This window comes from Sciurus vulgaris, assembly GCF_902686455.1.
Source record: "Sciurus vulgaris genome assembly, chromosome: 15".
Lineage (NCBI taxonomy): Eukaryota > Metazoa > Chordata > Mammalia > Rodentia > Sciuridae > Sciurus > Sciurus vulgaris.
The window spans coordinates 82,697,137-82,717,902 of record NC_136476.1 but is presented as its reverse complement, the minus strand read 5'-3'; the positions used below and the strand labels follow the sequence as shown (position 1 = coordinate 82,717,902).

The 20,766-nt window shown below is 50.1% G+C and overlaps 2 protein-coding genes across 18 annotated transcripts in view; one reads left to right on the top strand and one right to left on the bottom strand.

The window, feature by feature from the left end:
* Window positions 1-20,766, bottom strand: part of RALGPS1 (Ral GEF with PH domain and SH3 binding motif 1) — a 265,526-nt gene that overhangs the window by 95,091 nt on the left and 149,669 nt on the right. The gene's annotated exons all lie outside the window — the stretch shown is intronic.
* Window positions 1-20,766, top strand: part of ANGPTL2 (angiopoietin like 2) — a 34,049-nt gene that overhangs the window by 9,225 nt on the left and 4,058 nt on the right. For both annotated transcript variants that reach the window (XM_079112944.1, XM_079112945.1), the window contains 2 exons: window positions 4,441-5,306; window positions 18,972-19,165. In XM_079112944.1, the coding sequence (XP_078969070.1) occupies window positions 4,490-5,306; window positions 18,972-19,165 (1,011 nt within the window). In that variant the 5' untranslated portion in view covers window positions 4,441-4,489. The remainder of the gene's footprint in view (window positions 1-4,440; window positions 5,307-18,971; window positions 19,166-20,766) is intronic.

Here is a 20,766-nt window from a genome sequence, read left to right as displayed (position 1 = left end):
GAAGTGGGAGAACAGTGGTATTGTCACAGGGCAGAGGCCTGCCACAAGACTGATCAGTCATGGAGATTCCCGCTTTAAACCCCAATGCTTGCAGTCATGCCAGAAAGATTTCAGACATGTTGCTCAGAATACCAGGTGTGAGGTTACTGAAGGGATAGTCAAAGGGAAAAGGAGACACTCACAGGAAAGAGTGGGTCCTCTCAGAGAGAAGGAGTGTGTGCTTCAAATGCTCTCCAATTTTATTGGGAGTCTCAGGGAAGTTTCCAGAGTGTCCCACCCAGGTCCATCTCTTAACTTTTGACTGACAGCAGAATGACATCAGACTTTCAAGGCACTGCTATCATGACAACTGTAGGTCACTTTGGCCCATGCTGACTGTTCTAATTGGAACCTGTTCACACAAATTTTAAGGGTAATTATACTCATCTCCCTGAGTTCCAGGATCTGGTCTGTGTAAGGGTCACAGAAGTCCCCCCGCCACCTCAGGGTAATTGTGTTCTTATCAGCTTTCTGGCCTGCCTTTCTCCTGCAGATAGCAGGTTGTTTACTGAGCAATATAATAATATATACTTTGTACTTAATCCTGGCAGGGCTGCAGGTAAATTGCTTTTTTAAAAAAATCATGTGGGGGTCAGTACAAAGGACTCAGTTTATAGAATTTTCCCTTAACCTGGTGTTCCCTTGCTCATGTCTCTGTTCCCTGTCAGAATCTCATCAGCACACCTTGCTGCTAGTATTATTACTGTTATTCTGGTCACAGTGTTGCTATCACCTTATTCCAGTCCCTGGTTTCTGAAGTGCTTGCACTGTCCTTACCTAGTGTGCAACAAGGGTGGGAATGCCTTGTTCAAACAAGAGGCTCAGCCTTCAGATCTCAGGCCCAAGTGCAAGAGCTTTCCCAGGAGGCCATGAGAACCCACGCTTGGGAGGGAACTGAACTCCGACAGCACAGCCCTCCTGGGTCTGAAGGCTTGGGAAAGTTTGGAAATCAAGACTTGCCTGGAGCCAGGTTGCCTCCCTGGGCCTCTGGCGGTATCTTGGCTGTGGCAGAGCAGCACAGAGGTTTTTGTCACCAGCCACAGCAGGTGAGCAGCCTATAAGGTGTGGCAGGCCTGCCCTAGCCTGGGGGTTGCTCCTCCCCATTGTTCTGGGCAGGCGTGGCCACCAGTATGGGAGGGAGCGGCCAAAGCGCTTTGGAAACCAGGCAAACACTCACAAACGCAGCTGTTTCCACTGACGTCACCATAGCCCCACCTTCCAGCAGAACCCGAACCAGAAGCTCTCCAACACCTCTTTCCAGCTGGCCACAGAGGCCCCAGCCGGCCCGTTCATCGGAACCATGAATGGGCTTTGGCATTCAGTGGGATACAGCTCAGCTCCGCCCTCAGAGCATAGAGTCTGCTCTGTACCTGCCGGTTCGCTGACACAAAATGGAGCCCGGAGCCTGTGCTCACTGGAGAAACCCCTGGGGGTCCTTGGGGGACACACCTTTTGGGGCATGGCTACAATTTTAGCACGGAGGATGTGAAACCGGAAAGTGGTCATGTTAATGTTTGTTTTTCTACTAAACATTGGGTTAAGCCCATTTCCAAATAGTTGTAAGAGTCTGGAGGTTCATGTCCATCAGATGAGGACTGAGTCCTGGTTATGCCACCTTCTAGTTCTGTGATCCTGGGCAAGTCACTTAGCCTGAGACCTTTTCCTCCTCTGTAAAATCTAAACAGGAAGAGTTTACCATCGAAGGATTCTTGTGTGAATCAAGAAAGTAGCCCAGGTCATATGAGGCAGCACTCAGTACAGGGATGTATGGTGGCTCTGACAGGAGGCCCTCTGTGCAGCTCTGACCCCCTCAGGCTGCTTGTCAGGGTGCCTTGGCTCATCAGGGTTCTCCTCACAGCACTCCCACCACACAGCACCTGTTGGGGTATGTTTTTTCATTCTGTCAACAAATATTTATATTCCAGGACACATGCTAACAGAGCAGTGGCCCAAACTGACCTGTTCTGCCTTCGTGGGGCTCACATTCAAGGGGGCAGGGTGGGGGCAGCATACATCTGATGAGAAAGGCTCTGGAGCGGGAGGGTGGAGAGGTCACAATCTTAAATGAGCAGGGAAGTTCTCCTGAGAAGGTGGTATTTCAGCGAAGACCCACAGGCTGTGAGGCATGAGAGTGAAGACTGGGGGCAGAAGCGCAGGAAACGGCAGGTACAAAGGCCCCAGTCAGAGGTGTGCTTGGCGACCTGCAGGATGGGCCAGAGGCTGGAGGGCATGATGAGGAGCACGGGAGTCAGAGGTGAGACCAGGGGGCCAGGTCAGGGAGGACCTCAGAATTGTCAGCTTCACTTCAAGATGGAGAGTCACTCCAAGGGTTCGAGTAGAAGAGTGACCCGACCTGACTTTTGTAAAGGATCCTTCTGGCTTCTGGGTTGAGGACAGACTTTAGGGTGGGCAGGGGAACAGTCACTGGCTATTGCAAATACTTGGATTTAGAAGGGCTCGTTGGACTACTGCAACAGCCCAGGTGGAGGCAGGCTGCACCAGGGTGGCAGCAAGAGGTGGGGCGAAGTGGGAGCATCCTGGGGTGTTTCTAGGATACTGCTCTCAGAATTTGGTGGTAAGTAGATGCAAGGTACAAAAGATAGAAAGGAGTTCGAGGACAAGGTCAAGGTTTTGGCCTGACTGACTAGAATGGAGTTGCCTTTTACTCACATAGGAAAAATGGTTTGAAGTAGATGGTGGGGGCGTGGGAGATGTGGGAAGAAAGAGGATACACGTAGTCTGAGACGCCTAGTAGACTGTGGAGGAGAATAATCAAAGGGCGGTGGGGCAGGGTCTGGAGGCCAGGGCAGACACAGCCGCTGGTGTGAGCCATGTTTGAAGGCCACCAGGCCTGGAAGAGATTTCCAAGGTAAAGAGAGTCTGGGGTCAGGGCTCCTGGTCCCTGACATGAAGAAGACAGGCCTGAGGAAGCCAAGCAGGGGCAGTTGGGAAGCCAGGAAGATAGGCGGCTCCAAAAGGAAGACCAAGAAAGGCGCTGCCAACTCTGTCCACAGGGCTGGCAGCAAACACTAATGAGGACCAGAACGGGCCATTCCACTGGGCAGGTCGAGGCCACTGGTGACCTGCTAGAGCACCCAGGGTGCTGGAGATGGGCAGGGCTGATGGGTGGGTTCAAGAGGGAACAGGGGGAGGGGCTTTTGGGAACCCTGAGTACAGGAAGCTCTTTGGAGGCCTTTGCCAAAAAGGGAACAGAAGAATGGAACAGTATCTGTAGAGGAGCTGAGGTCAGGAGAGGATCTTCTGCAAGTTGAAGCAGCAGGAGGAGTGGAGGAAGAACAAGATGATGTGGGAGTCCAGGAGGCTGCTGGAGCGATGCCACCAAAGGGCCAGAGGAGGGACCAGTGCACATCCTCCCCTCCCCTTGGTCTGCCAATTCCTGCTCATCCCTTGAGGGTCAGTGTGAAGGTCACTTTCTCAGGGAAGTGTTCCTGACCCCTTCAACTAGGTCAGTGCCCCTCATGGCCTTTCACAGCACGTGCTGCTTCTGCTCACAGTGTGTGAGAACTCTGATGTGTGGAAGCCCCGTGAGGGCAGGGGCTGGATGGCACACTGCTCTGCACACTGGAATGTTCAGTGGACCTCAGGATGAATGGTCCAAGAATAGAACTGAAGCAAATCTGGAGACACGTGTCTGGTTTGTGCTCCCGTTTGATTTAATCACGTTGCAATAATTGGGACTGTGCAGTCACTGGCTGATACAAATATTTGGATTTAGAAGAGCTCAGTTGTTTGTTCCTGTTTGGGACTCTGTAGCTTAGCTAACACACAGACCAGAGCCACGTGACCGGACACATCCTTCTACTGACATTGTCCACTACAACCCAACACATTCCATGCTGTGTCTAGCAATTCATTCATTAAACAAATGTTTGCTGAAAACCTGCTCATGGTCTAGGGATAAAAAGTCAAGTCATACCATAAGTTCCTGCCCTTATGGACCTCAGCTCCAGGAGAGGAGGCCACACCAGTGTGACAGACCACAGCTGTAACAGGAGCTTCAGGGGAAGGCTCAGAGGCTGTCAGTGCCCCAGATGAGGGCATGTGACAGTCAGAGGACTGCAAGTCAGAAAAGGGAGATGGGACTCCCTCTGCCTCCTCTTCCCTGCTTCAAGCTGCCCTGGAGGTAGATCTCAGGCTCCAGGAGTGGCAGGGCCAGGCCCCTGACATCTGGATGCCCAGGCCCTCCCTTTTCCTCTCTACTGGGCCTGCTGTCTCCTGTTGCTTCCAGAATGGCTGCCTTCCCATGTCTCCAGGAGAGTAGAATGAGGCCTCCCAAAACTGCATATGGGAAATGCTCTTCTGACAAGAAGGCTGGGACCCTGATGGCACAGGTTATTGGCAGGGAACCTGCCACTGATTCTCCCTTCTGTTTACTTTCAGGATTTCATAGAATTCACTCAGAAAGAATAACCACCACATTGAAAGGACCATGAGGCCACTGTGCGTGACGTGCTGGTGGCTGGGACTGCTGGCCACCCTGGGAGCTGCTGCAGGCCCTGAGGATGGTTTCGAGGGCACAGAGGAGGGCTCGCAGAGAGAGTTCATTTACCTGAACAGGTACAAGCGGGCGGGTGAGTCCCAGGACAAGTGCACCTACACCTTCATTGTGCCCCAGCAGCGGGTCACAGGTGCCATCTGTGTCAACTCCAAGGAGCCCGAGGTGCTCCTGGAGAACCGTGTGCACAAGCAGGAGCTGGAGCTGCTCAACAGTGAGCTGCTCAAGCAGAAGCGGCAGATCGAGACCCTGCAGCAGCTGGTGGAGGTGGACGGTGGCATCGTGAGCGAGGTGAAGCTGCTGCGCAAGGAGAGCCGCAACATGAACTCGCGCGTCACGCAGCTCTACATGCAGCTCCTGCACGAGATCATCCGCAAACGGGACAATGCGCTGGAGCTCTCCCAGCTGGAGAACAGGATCCTGAACCAGACGGCCGACATGCTGCAGCTGGCCAGCAAGTACAAGGACCTGGAGCACAAGTATCAGCACCTGGCCACACTGGCCCACAACCAGTCAGAGGTCATTGCTCAGCTCGAGGAGCACTGCCAGAGGGTGCCCGCAGCCAGGCCCGTGCCCCAGCCGCCCCCTGCCACCCCACCCCGGGTCTACCAGCCACCCACCTACAACCGTATCATCAACCAGATCTCCACCAATGAGATCCAGAGTGACCAGAACCTAAAGGTGCTACCACCCCCTCTGCCCACCATGCCTGCCCTCACCAGCCTCCCATCCTCCACCGACAAGCCGTCGGGTAAGTCTTTCCGGGATCCCATCCCACGTGGGCCTCAGAGCCAGGCGCCAGGCTTCCCTTGGCTGTGACCACAAGTGGGGGAAGAGCCACAGCCAGTTGAGATCAGGCCAAAGACTTGCACAATCCTCTGGCAATCCCTTGGGCAGGCCGCTGGAGCCAGTGGGATAAGGGGAACTACATTGCTTTGATACATTTTAAAGGTAGAACCGGGAAATGGAGCAAACACCCCCCTGGCTTCTGAGAGGAGAAGAGGGAGGCCCATACTTCCCAGGCTCTGCAGGAGATGCTCTGTGTTGGCAGCTGGGATGTCTCTCCTCCAGGCTTAGGGATAGGCAGGGCCTGAGAGTTGGCACTCTCTAAATGTCATCCCATAACAGTAGGCCAAGGGAAAAGAGCATTGTTACAATAAAAAGGTATGTTAGCACCCTGTGGGGGCTGGGGGTGGGAAGGAAGGCGTGCTTCTCAAAGCCCCAAGTTTCCTATAGTCTGCTGCTGCCTAGGATTTTCAATGAGGCTTCCATATATTTTATATACACATTTCACCTTGAAATATGGTAATTCTCAGAATACCTTGATGGAGGAGAAATGGGGTCCCTGGCGGGTTAGGAATCTTATCCAAGATATGGGCACTGGGCGTCTTGGCGTGTTACCTGATAACCTGCTCCTGTAGGACCTGAGCAGGAGGTTAAGTACCTGGCCCACAGGCTAACAGGGCGGGCTGCATTTTAGTTCTGGCCTTTTCACTTTAACTCTTGAGCTGACTCTTCATGCTAGAGGACTCTGAGAATCCTCAATCTGGGTGGGGTGGGCCAGGAACCCCCTGCCAGAGCTCGGCCTGTCATTCACGCAGGAGGCAGCAGCCTTCCCAGTGCGCCGCCACCAGAGGCAGATTGATCTTCACCAGAGCTAACCACACATTTGCTCCAGGGCCGTGTTTCGGGTACTGTATAAGAAGGGAAGTATTTTTACTGAAAATACCCTATTTCACATATAGTTGTCCATGGACCTTTCTTTTATTTATTTATATGCAGTGCTGAGAATTGAACCCAGTGCCTCAAGCATGCTAGGCAAGCAGCTTTACCACTGAGCCATAGCCCCAGCCCCCACCATTTCATATTTTTAAAAATAATCACCAGACTGGGAAGAGCATTCTCTTGCTAATTTCAGGGGGCTGAACCTGCATGCAGGAGGGTGGCCAGTGGGCAGGACAGGTGGTGCTGTTTGCAGGTCTCTGGGGGTAGAGGGCAGGTAAGTGCAAGACAGAGCATCTATCATAACATCTCATAGGCGAGTTGAGAATAGGTGCCTTGGAGAGAACTGACCTGGGTTCAAATCCTGCTTTCTCCACTGACTCGTTCTGCAATATTAGGCAAGTCATTTTGTCCCTCTCAACTTCAGCTGCCTCACCTAAAGTTTCAGATAGGTTCTATTTTAATCTATCCCCAATGGACAGTTCTACAAAATCAAACACTGCAAAAACTGTGTTTATTTGTCTGTTTGTTCTCTGTGGTGCTGGGGATTGATCCCAGGGCCTTGTGCACGCTAGGCAAGTGCTTCATCGCTGAACTATACCTCCAGCCAAAAACTGTGCTGAGCCTCCTTTAATGTTGGTCTCTTCATCTTAAAACAAGGAGACCGAAACAAACAATCCCTCTTGAACTCTGGCATTCCAAGGCTGATGACTGATCCATCTGTACACACGTCTGTTTAACATCAGAAGCTCCGAAAGGGAAGATAGGGTGTGTTAATAGGTCTTACTAGAATACCTAGAGGGCGAAATGTGCCTGTGGGCACCAAATGAAGCTCAGCTGAATGTGGTCCTAATCCTGATGTGACTCAGGCTGGCCTCAGTGGCTACCCTGTAGGTCTCATCTTGCCTAAACATCTCTGGTTTCTAGTTCAACAATTTTGGACATTCCTGAGCTTGAACTAAGCTGGTAGATTCAGAGTGAAAGAATAAAGATCTGGGTTTGCATCCAGGCTCCACCCCTTGTTAGCTGTTTGCTCATGAGAAAGTTATTTAACTCCTCTGAACCTCAGATTTCTCTCTGTAAAATGTGACAAGTGCCATAACTGTCGGGTCATGTGGTGGACACTCAGCCCAGCCAGGAGGGAATGGTGTGCTCTTAAGGCGCCACAGCAATGATGAGCCCTACTTCCTGCTCCTGTGGCACTAGGCTTGGGGAGCAGGTGAAAACTCTGGTCCCTGCTCTCAGGAACTCAGTCTGGGGAGGTGGGAAGTGCATGACTGCATCTGGGATCCATCCAGCGCTCACCATGTCTATTCCCTAAAACCAGCATGTCAGTTATGACAAAGGATTTCTCTGGGAGGGAGCATCTGGTAAGGCCAAAATTTCCAGAACATTGTGAGAATTTATGGGGCCAGCATAACAAAGAACGTGAAAGCAGCGATGCAGTGACCCAAAGCCACTGTCTGGCTACTCTGGTAAGAACCTGGAATGCTAAGTGCCCTGCAGATGGGGAGTCTGAGGCACTGGAGACACCAAGGTAGCAAGACTGGGTGTTCCCTGAGGGGAGGGGAAGACTATTCAGAGGTCGGACCTCTGTGTTGCATGTTGAAGGGTTTTTAAGAGTTTATTAGGCAGACCTGGGAGTTGGAAAACCAAGTGACTGGTGGGTCCCTGAGAGAGATGGGTCTATGCAAAGACCCAGGGACATGCCCCTGCTCCTGGCCTCACAAATGATCCCAACCTTCTGCTGCTTCATGTTCCAGCATGAGCTGTGGCACAGGTAAGGAAGCCTGTGGGCTGCTGTATCCAAGGCTCTTACCCTTTCTGTTCCACTTGTGGGAAGGCATAGCAGTAATCTCATCTCATTATGGAGTGCACATTTGTTTACTTATTTAAAGCAATAAAATGTTGGTGCTTGATCCTTAGTAGCAAATTTCTTGTGGTCCATCTTACCACTGAGCTCCCACACAAGCAGATACCAATCTGGGAGGAGAAGCAGAGGGTCTCGCTCTACTGTGCATCCACCCAGCCAATCAGTAGAGGGCTCTTATCTGAGCTTGGGCCGGTTCTAGTCCCAGAAGACAAAACTCTCTCTGTGCTCTCTCCCAACAGAGCCTTTATTCCCAGTGACATTGCTCAGCCAGGAACACCTTTGCAATTAGACACCTTCGCACCCAGGTCTCTGCAGCCTCCAGGGCTTTCACTGGGCAACCCCAGAGTCATTGCTCTTTGCCCCATTGTTCGGGGCACTCAGCCCTCAGCACGCCCTTCTCCAGGGGACTGAGGCAGCCCTATCTCCTTATCTGAAGCTGCACTCACTGGCTTGTTCCTGGCCATGGTGAGACAGTAGCAGGCTGGCACCAGGCCCCACAGCCAGGGTGAAGGGCCCCAAGCAGCTCCTGGCTTCCCCAGCTTCTCACCTCAACTTTGTTCTGTCTCCCCCAGGGCTGGCCAGACCCACCTGGGGCATTGGTTGGGAGGAAGCTTGTGATGAGGCCTGGAGCCCTGTGCTCCTGCTGCTGCTGTTAAAGGGGACAGCTGCAGGGATCGTTCCCTAAGAAGCAAAGGAAAGGGAAGGATGGACTCTGAACTCACCCCACAGACTGACAGGGAAGAACAGTCCGTGCTGCCGCAGCACAGTGAGCCCCTATGGGAAATGAATCTTCAAAAACTAGCAGAAGTGGGCACCTTTGCCATTTTTCTCTCCTGAGACAGAGAACACAGCAGTTCAGTTGGTTTCTCAGTGGGTAAAGAAGGAATCATAAAATTATAAAGTAGCAGAAACATCAGGGTCCCTCAGATTCTCCAGCTCCACCTTCTTGTTATAAAAACTGTCCATGTAGAGCCCAGACTGGTCCCTGGACTTGTAACTTCCAGGACACTGAGGTTCAGAGAGGTCAAGAAACTTAGTCAAGATGACACAGCTAGTAAGTGGCTCAGCCAAGCTCAAACCAGGTCTGTCCTAACCACTCTGGGACACTGAGGGGCTGAAGGGGCACCGGTGTGAAAATTGCTCTCTGACACTTGGCCAGGTCCAGCCACCAAGGACCTACCTGACCTTCTGTCACTGCTTCATGGTGCCGGGTTCCAGGGCAGTCCCTTGAAAAAGAACTCTCAAAAGAGTTGGTGGATGTGTTGTTAGAATGCTCATGGTGCTGAGCCCAGAGACTGCACAGCGAGACCACCAGGACCACCCGTCTCCCCCAGTCCACAGAAGCAGGGAGTGCAGCCATGGAAAGAGCCACATAGCCCTGGTTCCTGGGAAACCAGCCAGTAGAGGTTGCAGACCAAGCTCATTTAACTGTCTACCAAATCTGGACACATCTCAGGGTTCATTCTGCTCTGCATTTCAGTGGATAGCTATCTTTTCAACATTGAGTTAAGCCTGAAGTCCTGGTATCTTTAAATCTTAGCTCTCCAAGAATAAAGTCAGTCACTGTGGTCTTTCCTCCAGATTACACTGCTTCACAGATAGCACAACACACAGGTGGAGACCATCCCTCTCTCATCACAGGCATCTACGGCCAGGGGGACTTGGACAATTTGAACAAGGGTGTTCGGAGAGGTCAAGCAGCTTAGCTAAGATAACACAGCTAGCAAGTGGCACAACCAAGGCTGAAAACTAGGCAGATTTCTTCCCCTGCATTATATCTTCACTCCCCCTATACGGTAGAAGATCCGTACGTCAGATCACAGTTCCCCAGCACGCTGGTATGTTTTGTAACAGAATGAGGTATAGGACACAGTGGCTTCCATTCTTTCTAGAGGTCGAGCAAGTATCAGTCCAGGAGGGAAAGGTGCTGGCCCTGTAGGCAGATGGGTCAGCTCTGCAGCCTGGGCTCCCTGACCTGAGCAATACAGGGAGCTAGAGAGGCCTGGGGTACAGTGCCGATGGTGAGTGGGGGTGACTGTGGCTATACTTGATTCGAATTTCGCCTTTGAGATTGCAGAGGCTGAGAGGAAGGCTGCGCGGGTCTTCTGTGCTGTTTCCACTGTACTATGCTTGTTTTTTCTAAAATGTTTTATTAAACAAAATAAGATTCCCAGTTAATTGCAAACTACATAATGCAGTGATGCTTCAAAGTGCATTCATTCTTTGCTGGTTTCTTGCTCAACAAAAGTCACAGGAGGAAGAGGGTTCCAGGGCCATCCTCTTCCTCTGGTGGCTTGGGGAACTAATCACAAAGAGCTTTTGAGTGTGATGGAAAGCTATTCCTCCAGGCCTCAGGCTGTTTTCCAAAGATGACATTGGGCTGAACGCCCTGATATTTGCAGCCACAGGAGATAAACTATCAACTTGTTACTGTTAGAAGCGTGGGGATCTGGCATCTCATGCCTTGGAAATCCTAATAGTTTGGCATTTGGCAAAATGGAAGTAATCTAGAAAATCCTGGAGATCGGGCATCTGTGGCCAGCTTGCTAGTCACACAGATGGGTCATCGTGGCAGGCTTACATAGTAGACAGTATCGTAACCCTGAGAGACTGCCAGCGGTTTTTTTTGTTTGTTTGTTTGTTTTTGTTTTTTTTTAAAGACAAAGAAATCAGAATTAAGTTAGCATTGTAATTCTGAGTGTCTAAAACATTGCTGGTTGAATTCACTGACACCGATGGTTAGGTTACTATTGTGAAAGTAACGATGTGCACCTTCAGTGACTTCTACCCACATCAACAAGGTCTGCAGACCCCAGGGTCCTGCTTACGGGACACTGGAGATGGTCCCTCCCCAGTCCCCATATGGCTGCCTCAGCCTCAGCCTCAGCCTTCCCTGGGGTGAATCCGTAGAAGAGTATGTTGACACTAAGCTGAAGATACTCACTATCTCAAGATGAGCTGATGGAGTAGTTGTAGGTTATCCTTTTTTTTTTTTTTTTTAAGTGAATAGTGAATTTAATAGATTTTTTAAAAATACAATAATTTAAGTTAAAATTACTGTACATGAAGAGAACAATTTTGGTAAGAAGAGAATTTTAGTTTAAATGACAAATATGTTAGTTATAAAATTTTTCTAAATGTTCAAATTAAGTATTTTAGTGTGGTATTTCTAGAGTAATTTCTAAAAGAACAGAAAAGGCAACCATCTGGCCCCAGACGCCATGTGCCAACTCCCCACTACAGACAGTCCAGTCTCCCCCACAAAATAGCAGTCCTTTGTCAGGGTTTGGTTGGGATGCTGATAATCAGCTGCTGTAGGGACTGTTTCCAGATGGTTCTCAAGCTGGAAAGGACAGAAAGAGGGTGAGGAAGAGACTGTGGTTCAGGCTGGTGAGAATATGCAGCCTGGGAAGATGAATGAAGGCTCACTGACCTGACCAGGCACCCACCCAAGAGAAGCCCACAGCCTAATGGGAAGACAGATGCCCCCACACCTACCCTGGTCTAACACAGTGTGACAATATCGGTACAATGCAGAGGAGGAACCTGGGCCTAGAAGGCAGACCTGAGCTCTAATTCCAGACCCTGTGCTTCCCAGGCCCAGGTGTGTGACCTCCTTACTGCAGGGCCTCAGGAGGATAGATGAAACAGCACATGTGATGCCTAGCAGGTGGAGGGCCCTCGATATATGGTGGTCACCAACTTTACTAAATCCTAGCGATAACATAAAGCACTTTATGAGCAGGATTCAGTAACTCCCATGGGGATGGAAAAGGATTCCTGGAGGAGGTGATGAAGGTGGCCGGGTCTTGCAGATATGCTCATGGAACCTCTGCCAGCAATTTTCAGGAGCTTAAGGAGACCAGGCTTGGTGCTGGGCAAATGCCCTATGTTTGGAAAGAGAAAAAGGACATAATGCCCAAGTACATACCAATTGGCTATGGTTGAGCCCCAGTAAAATGAAAGAACCGGGTATAAAAAGGAGTTTTAAGTGTCTGGAAGGTGAAAAGGTGATGGATGAAAGCAAGATAGGTCCTTTAAGACGTCAAGGAAGCTGGCCCCTTCCTTGAAAAAGAGTTAACAAGTTGGCAACCACAGAGCTGTGGAGCACTGTCCAGCATCTGTGGGTTGCAATTGTGGGTCTGATAAGTCCTTCCATGCTGTTCCTGCACTGGACTGAGAGCCCTGGTCATCCTCACAGGGTCCTGGGTGTGGGGCAGGGGGCTCTGTGCACCACCCACATCCACATCCAGTGACCTCCTCCCCTACACAGCCTTGGGCACCATTAACAGCTGCCCCCATGGAGCCCCAGGGTTCCCCTCCCACCAGCCCCCAGCAAGCTGGGCACCTCTCCAGCGAGATGTCACAGCCTTTCCCAGTCTGACCTCTTCTCCTCTTTGTTTTGAGCCCCTGTTTCTTTCCCTGCCCACTTGCACCACTGGAAACCCGAGTGGGCACATGCTTCTCAGTGTCCTTTGGAAAGCAATATTATGACATCTGCTTGTCTTAAGGTCAAACTGGCACAAACAGAACCCTCTAAACCCTTCATGGGGCCTAAGAGCTCCTAGGAGGTCCCAGACTATATCAAGTGCATTGAAGCCAAGCCCACCTGGCCATCTCACACATCTAATATAATTTTTACAGTAACAATCTTGAAAGTATTTGAATAATTTTGCTTTTGAAATTATTTGGCTAAGAGTAACTCAATTAATTTATGGTTGGCTCTGATTTCTCAGCAAACATCAGACATGTTCAGGAATTCTTGGGAAGTTAGAAAAAAATCTAACCTACAAATTGTTTTCCCAAAAGTAATAACATTTTTATGAAGGCTAAATTTAACAATTAATGAACTTGACAAGATGTTATACTTTGTAGAAATTTAATTATATACTAATAAATTCCAAATTTGTAGTTTTCTTTTCATATTTGACAGCCAATAAGTATTTTTTAAGGCGTCAAACATTTTCATAAACTCCTGAAAAGGCACTGTGCCCACCACCTGAAGACTAAGGCAGCCTCAACAGGGGGCAGAACACTTGGACCTTTTCCCTGGAATGACTGGAAATGGCATTCATGATGTCAACTCTGAGGCTCTGCAGGAACTAGAGGCCTTCGGCACAAGCTATTCCTGTGTAAAGGTAATAGTTTTGGGCTCCGATTCAGTAAAAATTAGTGGCTGACATAGAATATGTGTGGCCATCAACAAACTATTTTTCCATCAAGCTTCTGGATAAATGAGACTTGAGCATCAGATAGACTGGTCCTCCCGGACTCTGCCCAGTGCCTGTCCTCTTGCCCTGGTGAGACTCCCAGGAATCCTGCTCCTGACTAGGGTGGGACTTGCCTAACAGCCCATGTGCCCTGGCACTCATGATGGATAAATGTGAACAGGAAATTCCAGATCCAATCTTAACAACTAGTCACTTCTGTTAGAAAAATGTTTCCGGGAACAAAGAAATGACTTTTTAGAGATAGGCCATAAGTAAGAGTAATTGAAAGCCCACATACAGTTCTCATGCAAAAGCAGGTGACTTTGTGATATCACAGAAACCTCTCCCCAGGGATTTAGGGACTAAAGCATTCATGGGAGTAGCTCCCCAGGATGTTGCCCCAGGCTCCAGGGTCCTTTATGTGGCCAAAAGTGGTTGAGTCCTTAGGTTTGGGGCTGGGCTTAGGAGATGAAAGACAGTCAACTGCTGGCCAGCCCGGCTCATGACTGGGAAGGCCTCTGCCCCTCTAGCTGCTCCTCAGGGGGAGCTGCAGTAGCCCTGCTCAGATAGTCATGGAGTGGGGAGTCCACACTGAAAGCTGCTGCAGTCTGTGAACCCATTTCAATGCTGGGGCCTAGGTGGGTGAGTTGGCCTGACTCTGGTCTATCCCAGACCGCAGACAGGAAAGAGAAGAGGAAGTTACACGAGGGCCTGGCCTGGCTGCCCGCTCTAATATGCCTTTACCAGAAAGGACCTGACTGGAGGTGGTGAACACTGAATTGGCTCTCAGAGAAGTTTGGTTTCCTGGGAGGCTGGGCGGCTTGTGGGCTTGATGCCTCTATCAAGGGCACCAGAGGAGGGGAGGAGACAAGGAGGGGCTCGGGCACCCAACCTGGATCACAGGGCTAGCACTGGGGTTCGAGAGCCTGACACCTGCACCTCTGCAGAAGGGATGTGCCAGCATCCCTTCTCTCTTCCTGGCCTCAGGACCTGTGTCCTTCCTGTGCCCTTGCCGCCCCTCTAGGGAACCACACCAGCTCAGCTCAGCCATGGCGGCTGCATGGCTCTTCACGTGGAACATTCCAGCTGTGGTGTAAATGTGGTCTTTATAGAGGTGAGGTTGGGGCGCTTACGCTGCTCTGAGCCTAGGTGCTGCTGAGTTAGTATTGGCCTGGTTCTCTGGACAGAGCAGCCCTCTCAGAAGGGGAGCCAAGTCAAATACTGCCTGGGCACTCACACCATTTCGGAGGGAGGGCTTCGCCCATTGCGTGTTGAAAATTTAGCTTCGTTGACAAAAAAGATTTCCATTCTTTATTTCAATACATCATTGTTGCCGCTTCCACTGAAATTCTGACTTTTAAATTATGGCTGTGGAATATATATAATAGCAAATAGCTTTATATTTAGTCTTGGAAATTCAAAACATACAGTAATGTTTGTGTTTGTGTGTGTGTGTGTGTGTGTGTGTATTGAGAGAGAGAGAGAGAGAGAGAGAGAGAGAGAGAGAGAAGGGGATGAACAACTTCCACCATGTCAGCTTTTGCCTATAAAGGGAAGAAAGGGACTGCTCAGCACCTGCTCAGGCCGGCCTCCCAGCTGCTCCATGTTGGCAAGACCCTCAGGACAGTAGTGCTCCTTCCCCATTTTACAGGAGAACTTTCAGCTCAGTGAGGAAACTGCCCAGGTCATACTGTGAATAGGTGAAGCCTCCGAGATCTGAGCCAGTGGCTCGACTCCAAGTTGGGAGTCCCTTCTCCAGTGCCACACTTGCTCAACCATGGGTTCTTCAATCAGTTGGATGCCTCACCCAGCTCCCCAGGGCATTATTTGTAACAATGGCAGATTTGTCCCTGTGTTATTTATACGTTACAGTTGCAGAGTTCTCATCACACTGCACATGACAGATACGCCACTGCATCACTCCCCTGCTACAGCCGGGGACTGCCCATCAAATCAGGAGGCTTGGGCTCAACTATTTTAATGCAGCCACACAATCATTTCTTGCTGCCAATTTTTCAATGCAACCTATCTCTTGGACTAATTTTCATCCATTGTTTGCATTTTTACATTTGCACAGTGCCTTTAATGTAAGGAAAGGAATGCATGTGAATGTGTGAGATTTGGTGGAGGTCCACAAAGGAGAGCTGTTTGGGGATGCAGTTCTTTTTTTTTGTTGTTGGTTCTTTTTAGTTATATGTAATATTAGCATTCATTTTTACATAATTCTAAGAGCATGGAATATAATTTGCTTTAATTCAGTCCCTAGTACTTCCCCCAACCCCACCCCTGTTCCCTTACCTCTATTCTGCTGATCTTTCTGCTATTTACTTATAGTTGGGTATTGTTTTTCTTTTTAAATCAGCATGGGGACACAGTTCTTGATGGAAGCCAACAGGCCTGAGTGTCATACAAATGCAGGCTGCAGGGACACACGGGGAGTCTTGTTTAACAGCATGAAATGCAAAACACTTCCTGTTTTATACATGCCCCATAATTCTAGAAGGACTTAAAATAAAAAATTACTAGATTTGCCTAAAAAAAAAAAAAAAAAAAAGAAAAGAAAAAGAAAACTTCTACATCATAAGATACTTAAAATAGCTGAAAAGTGGGCAAAGGCTACTAAGAAGTCAACAGACAAAAAACCCAAAGATTTAAAAAAAAAAAACTTTTTTTTTAAAAGGGTTTAACACCTTGACAAAGAAGAACTGTAAATTTTTATTTTTTTAACCTGGATGGCTACCAGGTTAAAAAAATAGGACAGAGATTGTAGCCTGGGCCCCCCAATCCTCACATTCACTCTGGTTGGGGAGAAAGAAGAGTGCTCTGGATTCAGGATTCTGGACCACCCAGATCGCCGGGACACAGACCCACCCTGCGCCTTACTGGCTTTGTCACCTGGTGGGGGGACCCTAACGTCCCAGGGCTCTGCTTTCCTCATCTGTAAAAAACAAGGAGGCTGCTGACACCTCACAGGAATGTTGGGAAGAGGGAAACCCCGGGCAGGGCTTGCCCCAGGCCCAGCGTACACATTATCTATTGCTATTATTCACTGTTATTACTACAACTCCAAACAGGACTCTCTTAGTGCTCAGAGTTCATAATCTGGGCTTGAGGGTTCATTTACCTTCTGAAACTATTTACAAAATTGTGTGAGTCTGTGCACTTTTCTGGAGAGTCTAGAGCTTTCCCCAAATTCCTAAAAGGACCAGGGACCCCAAAATATTGAAAAACACTTTCTTTTTAGGGACACCAAAGGTAAAGCTGAAGCCACAAAGGAATGCAGGCTGGGGACCACAGGACCCACCTGCCACCCTCTCATTGGGCTCTAAAGTTTCCTTACATGGTAACCCCTTCAAGGATAGCCTCTCTACTGCACGGTCCCCTAGAAGCTCAGTTGCTCTGCAGGAGAAGCCTGTCGCTTGATTAAGTGGAATTATTTGGTAGCCCCTGCTGGATCTTCCATCTCCAGCAAGCACATCAAGTGCCCCTCCTGCACGGCTGACCTGGCAAGGAGCGGGCGGCCTCCCACGCCCACCGGCACTCTGCTCCAGCTGTCAGGGACAGACTCCTATTCTCTGCCTTGGTCCCTGGGGCATGAGCCAAACACAACCAAAACGTTTTTCTCCTTCCTGAATGTTCTTCCTGGAGATCTGGCCTCCCTTCTCCAGGATGATTATTGAAGAGGGCCAAGGGCAGGGAGGACCCAGCTGCCGGTGCCATGCCTTATGCCGGGTGGGATGCATGGGGGCCTGCCCCAGGCCCCATGTGGAGAAGACTGGGGAAAAGGTAAATAGGTGAGAAGTGCCCTCAAGAAGGAAGAGGAGCCTGAAGTGATGGTCAGCACCCAGACTTCCCTGGGAGCCCAGGACGGGGAGCAGCAAGGCAGCTCTAAGACAGGTGCTCCCGAAAGGCCCAATGAAATGTCCGACAAGGATAAACCCAAACCTCACCCTTCTGACCATATGTGGACTAGCTGGCCAAGCACACACAGGACTGAAGCTGAGAAGCGGGAGCTTCACAGGCAAAGCTGAGTGTGCCTGCGCTAAGGGCACCCCAACCCCAAGGAGGGAGGAGGACAGGGTTCCTCAGGAAGCAGCATGAAGAGCGGGCAGGCAAGGCCAGCTGTTCACTGCTGCCGGAGCAGCCGTGCTCTCCTGGGCTCAGCAGCCTAAATTAATAGCTTTCGAATGAACATACAAACTAATAGAGCAAGATGGAATTTTCTAAGCACTTTTTTGATCTTAACCATCCTTGGTCTGAGAAATATTTTAAAGAGACTGAAGCAAAGTGTAGTGATTTTATTTATTTTAAACTATGTGGCTGAATGACTAGATCTTGAAGATCTCCTGAAGTTCCCTAAGATCAATAAGGAGGACCCCATCTTGGTGACTCAAGTCAGTACTACTTGCCGAAGTGATCAACCTCAGACATAGGAAAGCCCTAGAGCAGGTTGGGGCTGTGGGTGGAGGGGCTGAAAGACCTATGGCAGTTATTCAGAGGCTAGAACCCTTCTGAGGGTTTCTGAGGAAAGCCATGGATTGCGGTGTGTCCCATACATTGTCCTTTCAGCAATCTCAGAAGCATGGGCTCTGAGCATCTGGTCACAGTGAGCTTCCTTCAGGAAACACAGATTGAACTGAAAGGGAGCCTGGTGCCCCCAGAAGATGCTTGGAGACAGGTGCATGACTCCCTGCAACATTCTGATGTCCCTGGCTACATGGCCAAACTCTAGGCTAACTTGGGCCTTGTGACCCTGCAGAAGTTCTTACTAGAAGCTACAGTGGCATCATGAAGCGCTGTCACTGGAAGGACAGATGTGGAGCCAGGCTGAGGTGTGCCTGGTGCTCAGAAGTGTAGTTAGGTGAAGCCCCGACTGGCTGGCAAAGCAGAGCAGGAAGCCGGCCCTGTGCTGGCGAGTGCTGCCACATCTAGCAGTACACACCTCTTCACCAACAACACTAACTTTTCTAAAAGTCACTCCAAGAACTTCCACATAAATGATCTCTGAAATTCTGACAACCCTGGAGGAAGTAAATATGATGTCCATTCTACAGATAAGGTAATCAAGGGCAGGGAGAAGTAAAGAAGCTGCCCCAAGGTCACAGCAGGAGAGAGTGAAGGTGGAAGTTGGGCTTGGAGTCCAGGCAGTCAGATTCTTGTCCTGGGCTCTTGCTTTTATTTATTTATTTATTTTTTTATTGTAAACAAATGGGATACATGTTGTTACTCTGCTTGTACATGGCATAAAGGCATACCGTTTGTGTAATCATAAATTTACATAGAGTAATGTTGTTTGATTCATTCTGTTATTTTTTCCCTTCACCCCACCCCTCCCACCCCTCTTTACCCTCTATACAGTACTTCCTTCCTCCATACTTGCCCCCCTCCCTAACCCTAACTCTAACCCTAATACTAACCCTTCCCTCCCCCCGGGCTCTTGCTTTTATATCACATTTTTCCTCACACTTGCAAGACAAAAACCAGTTCTTTCAAACTGCAGGCTTGTGGCTTCCTGTTGGAGCCTTGCCAGAGTCTGTGCCTATCTGGGGTGCATCTGGGGTTGTGGCCTGGTGGTAGGCAATATGTGACATGTGTACAACTGTGTCCCCAGGCCCATGGAGAGACTGCCTGCAGGCCCTGGAGGACGGCCATGACACCAGCTCCATCTACCTGGTGAAGCCTGAAAACACCAACCGCCTCATGCAGGTATGGTGCGATCAGAGACATGACCCCGGGGGCTGGACTGTCATCCAGAGGCGCCTGGATGGCTCTGTCAACTTCTTCAGAAACTGGGAGACATACAAGGTAAGACCCAGTGGGGCCTGTCTGTACTGCCCACAGGTGACTGACCCACCCCAAGGCAACAAGAATGAGGACAGGGCCGATTTTGCAAACCCACTAGGGTGGTAAGGACAGGCTCCTACTCTGCCTACTGCTAGCACCTGTCATAGGGCAGTGGCTAAGAGTTTGGACCAAAGCTCCACAGGGCAGAGGGGCTGCTTGCTCCAGCTTGGATGTGGGCAGTCTCTTGCTCCCAGCTGGGGTTTCCATGGGTAAGACTTGTTCTGGGTGCCCAGAAGGGGCAAGGCCTGAGGCTTTCAGCCCTGGGAGGCTCCCAAAGGGCTCCTGGAGGGAACTGTGCTAATACTGGAGTCCTAACTGCAGGGCCCATCTCAATTTGTAGGGCACTGCAGTGCTCATCACTGTAGAGAGCAAGGCTGCTGGGACTTAGCTGTACCCCACTCTCCATCCTCTGAACAAACAGGTGGTTCTGAGGACAGCGAGTAGCTCAGTGAATGGGGTACCCACCCCATGCACCATGCAGGGACCTTGTGGCATGGCCTGCTTTAACCTCACAGTACTTGAGAAGGACACTGCTGTTGACCTGGCTCGCAGGTGACAAGGGAGAGTTCCTTGCTCACAGTTGCACAGCTGTTGTGTAAAGCACTGACTGCAGCTTAGCCCTCTGACCCCAAAGTTTTGACCATACTATGTCCATACTATGTCCATACTGCCTCTGCATGTGGCTCTGTCATGTCTCCTTAGGTCTCTTTCTGTCCTGGTGGTCCCCCAGCCCACCTCCTGACCAACCTGTATTTCTGCTTCTCTTCCACGTCCCAGCTTGGAGGCTCCTGGAATATCTCCTCCACACTTCCTCCTCTCCCGTGGAGGTGGTACAGCAGTGCCCAGGCCTATGCCCTCCCTGCTCATCCTGGCTGGCCCATCTAGGGAGGCTAATGATAGCACCTTGCTCTTAGGGTCGGTGGGAGGGTCAATACGGTAACCTGGTTCTCATGACAGTGCACACATGCTGTGAGCGCTCACCAAACTACAGAGATGGTCACTGTCAATGAACCGGTCTACTTACAAGACTTTGGTGGCCATCATGCATCTGGTGACCCTAAAACTACCTGTCAGAAACAATACTAAAAATTAGTAGGTTTTAGACCTAGAAGGGAGCCCAGGTGGATGTGACACATCTCTCACAGCTCACACCTCTCTGGTGTGCTATGGCTTACATGTGACATGCACAGCGGGGAGGTGAGGGCTCTGTCCATGAATGCTGGCCACATGCCTTCTGTGTGCCAGGCTCTCACTGACGATGTGGATGTCTGTGCACATGCAGCAACATATGGGGAAGGCAAGAGCATCCTCAAATGATGGCAAGGAACCTGGGGCTCATGTGGTACCTGGCCCAGAAGAGGCGAGGTCTCTACTTTTCACATGCTTGATATATAACTGAGATTCAGAAAGTTGAAGTGACTCATCGAATCACAGAGCCACCGTGTGGAAGAGTAGGGGTTGGAGCCTAGGCCTGCCTCTGGCTCTAGCTGTTTCCTGGGCTGCTCTTCCCGGCTGAATATCTGGCCACCAGGTTGCTGGTGGTGACACTACAGGCTCCACAC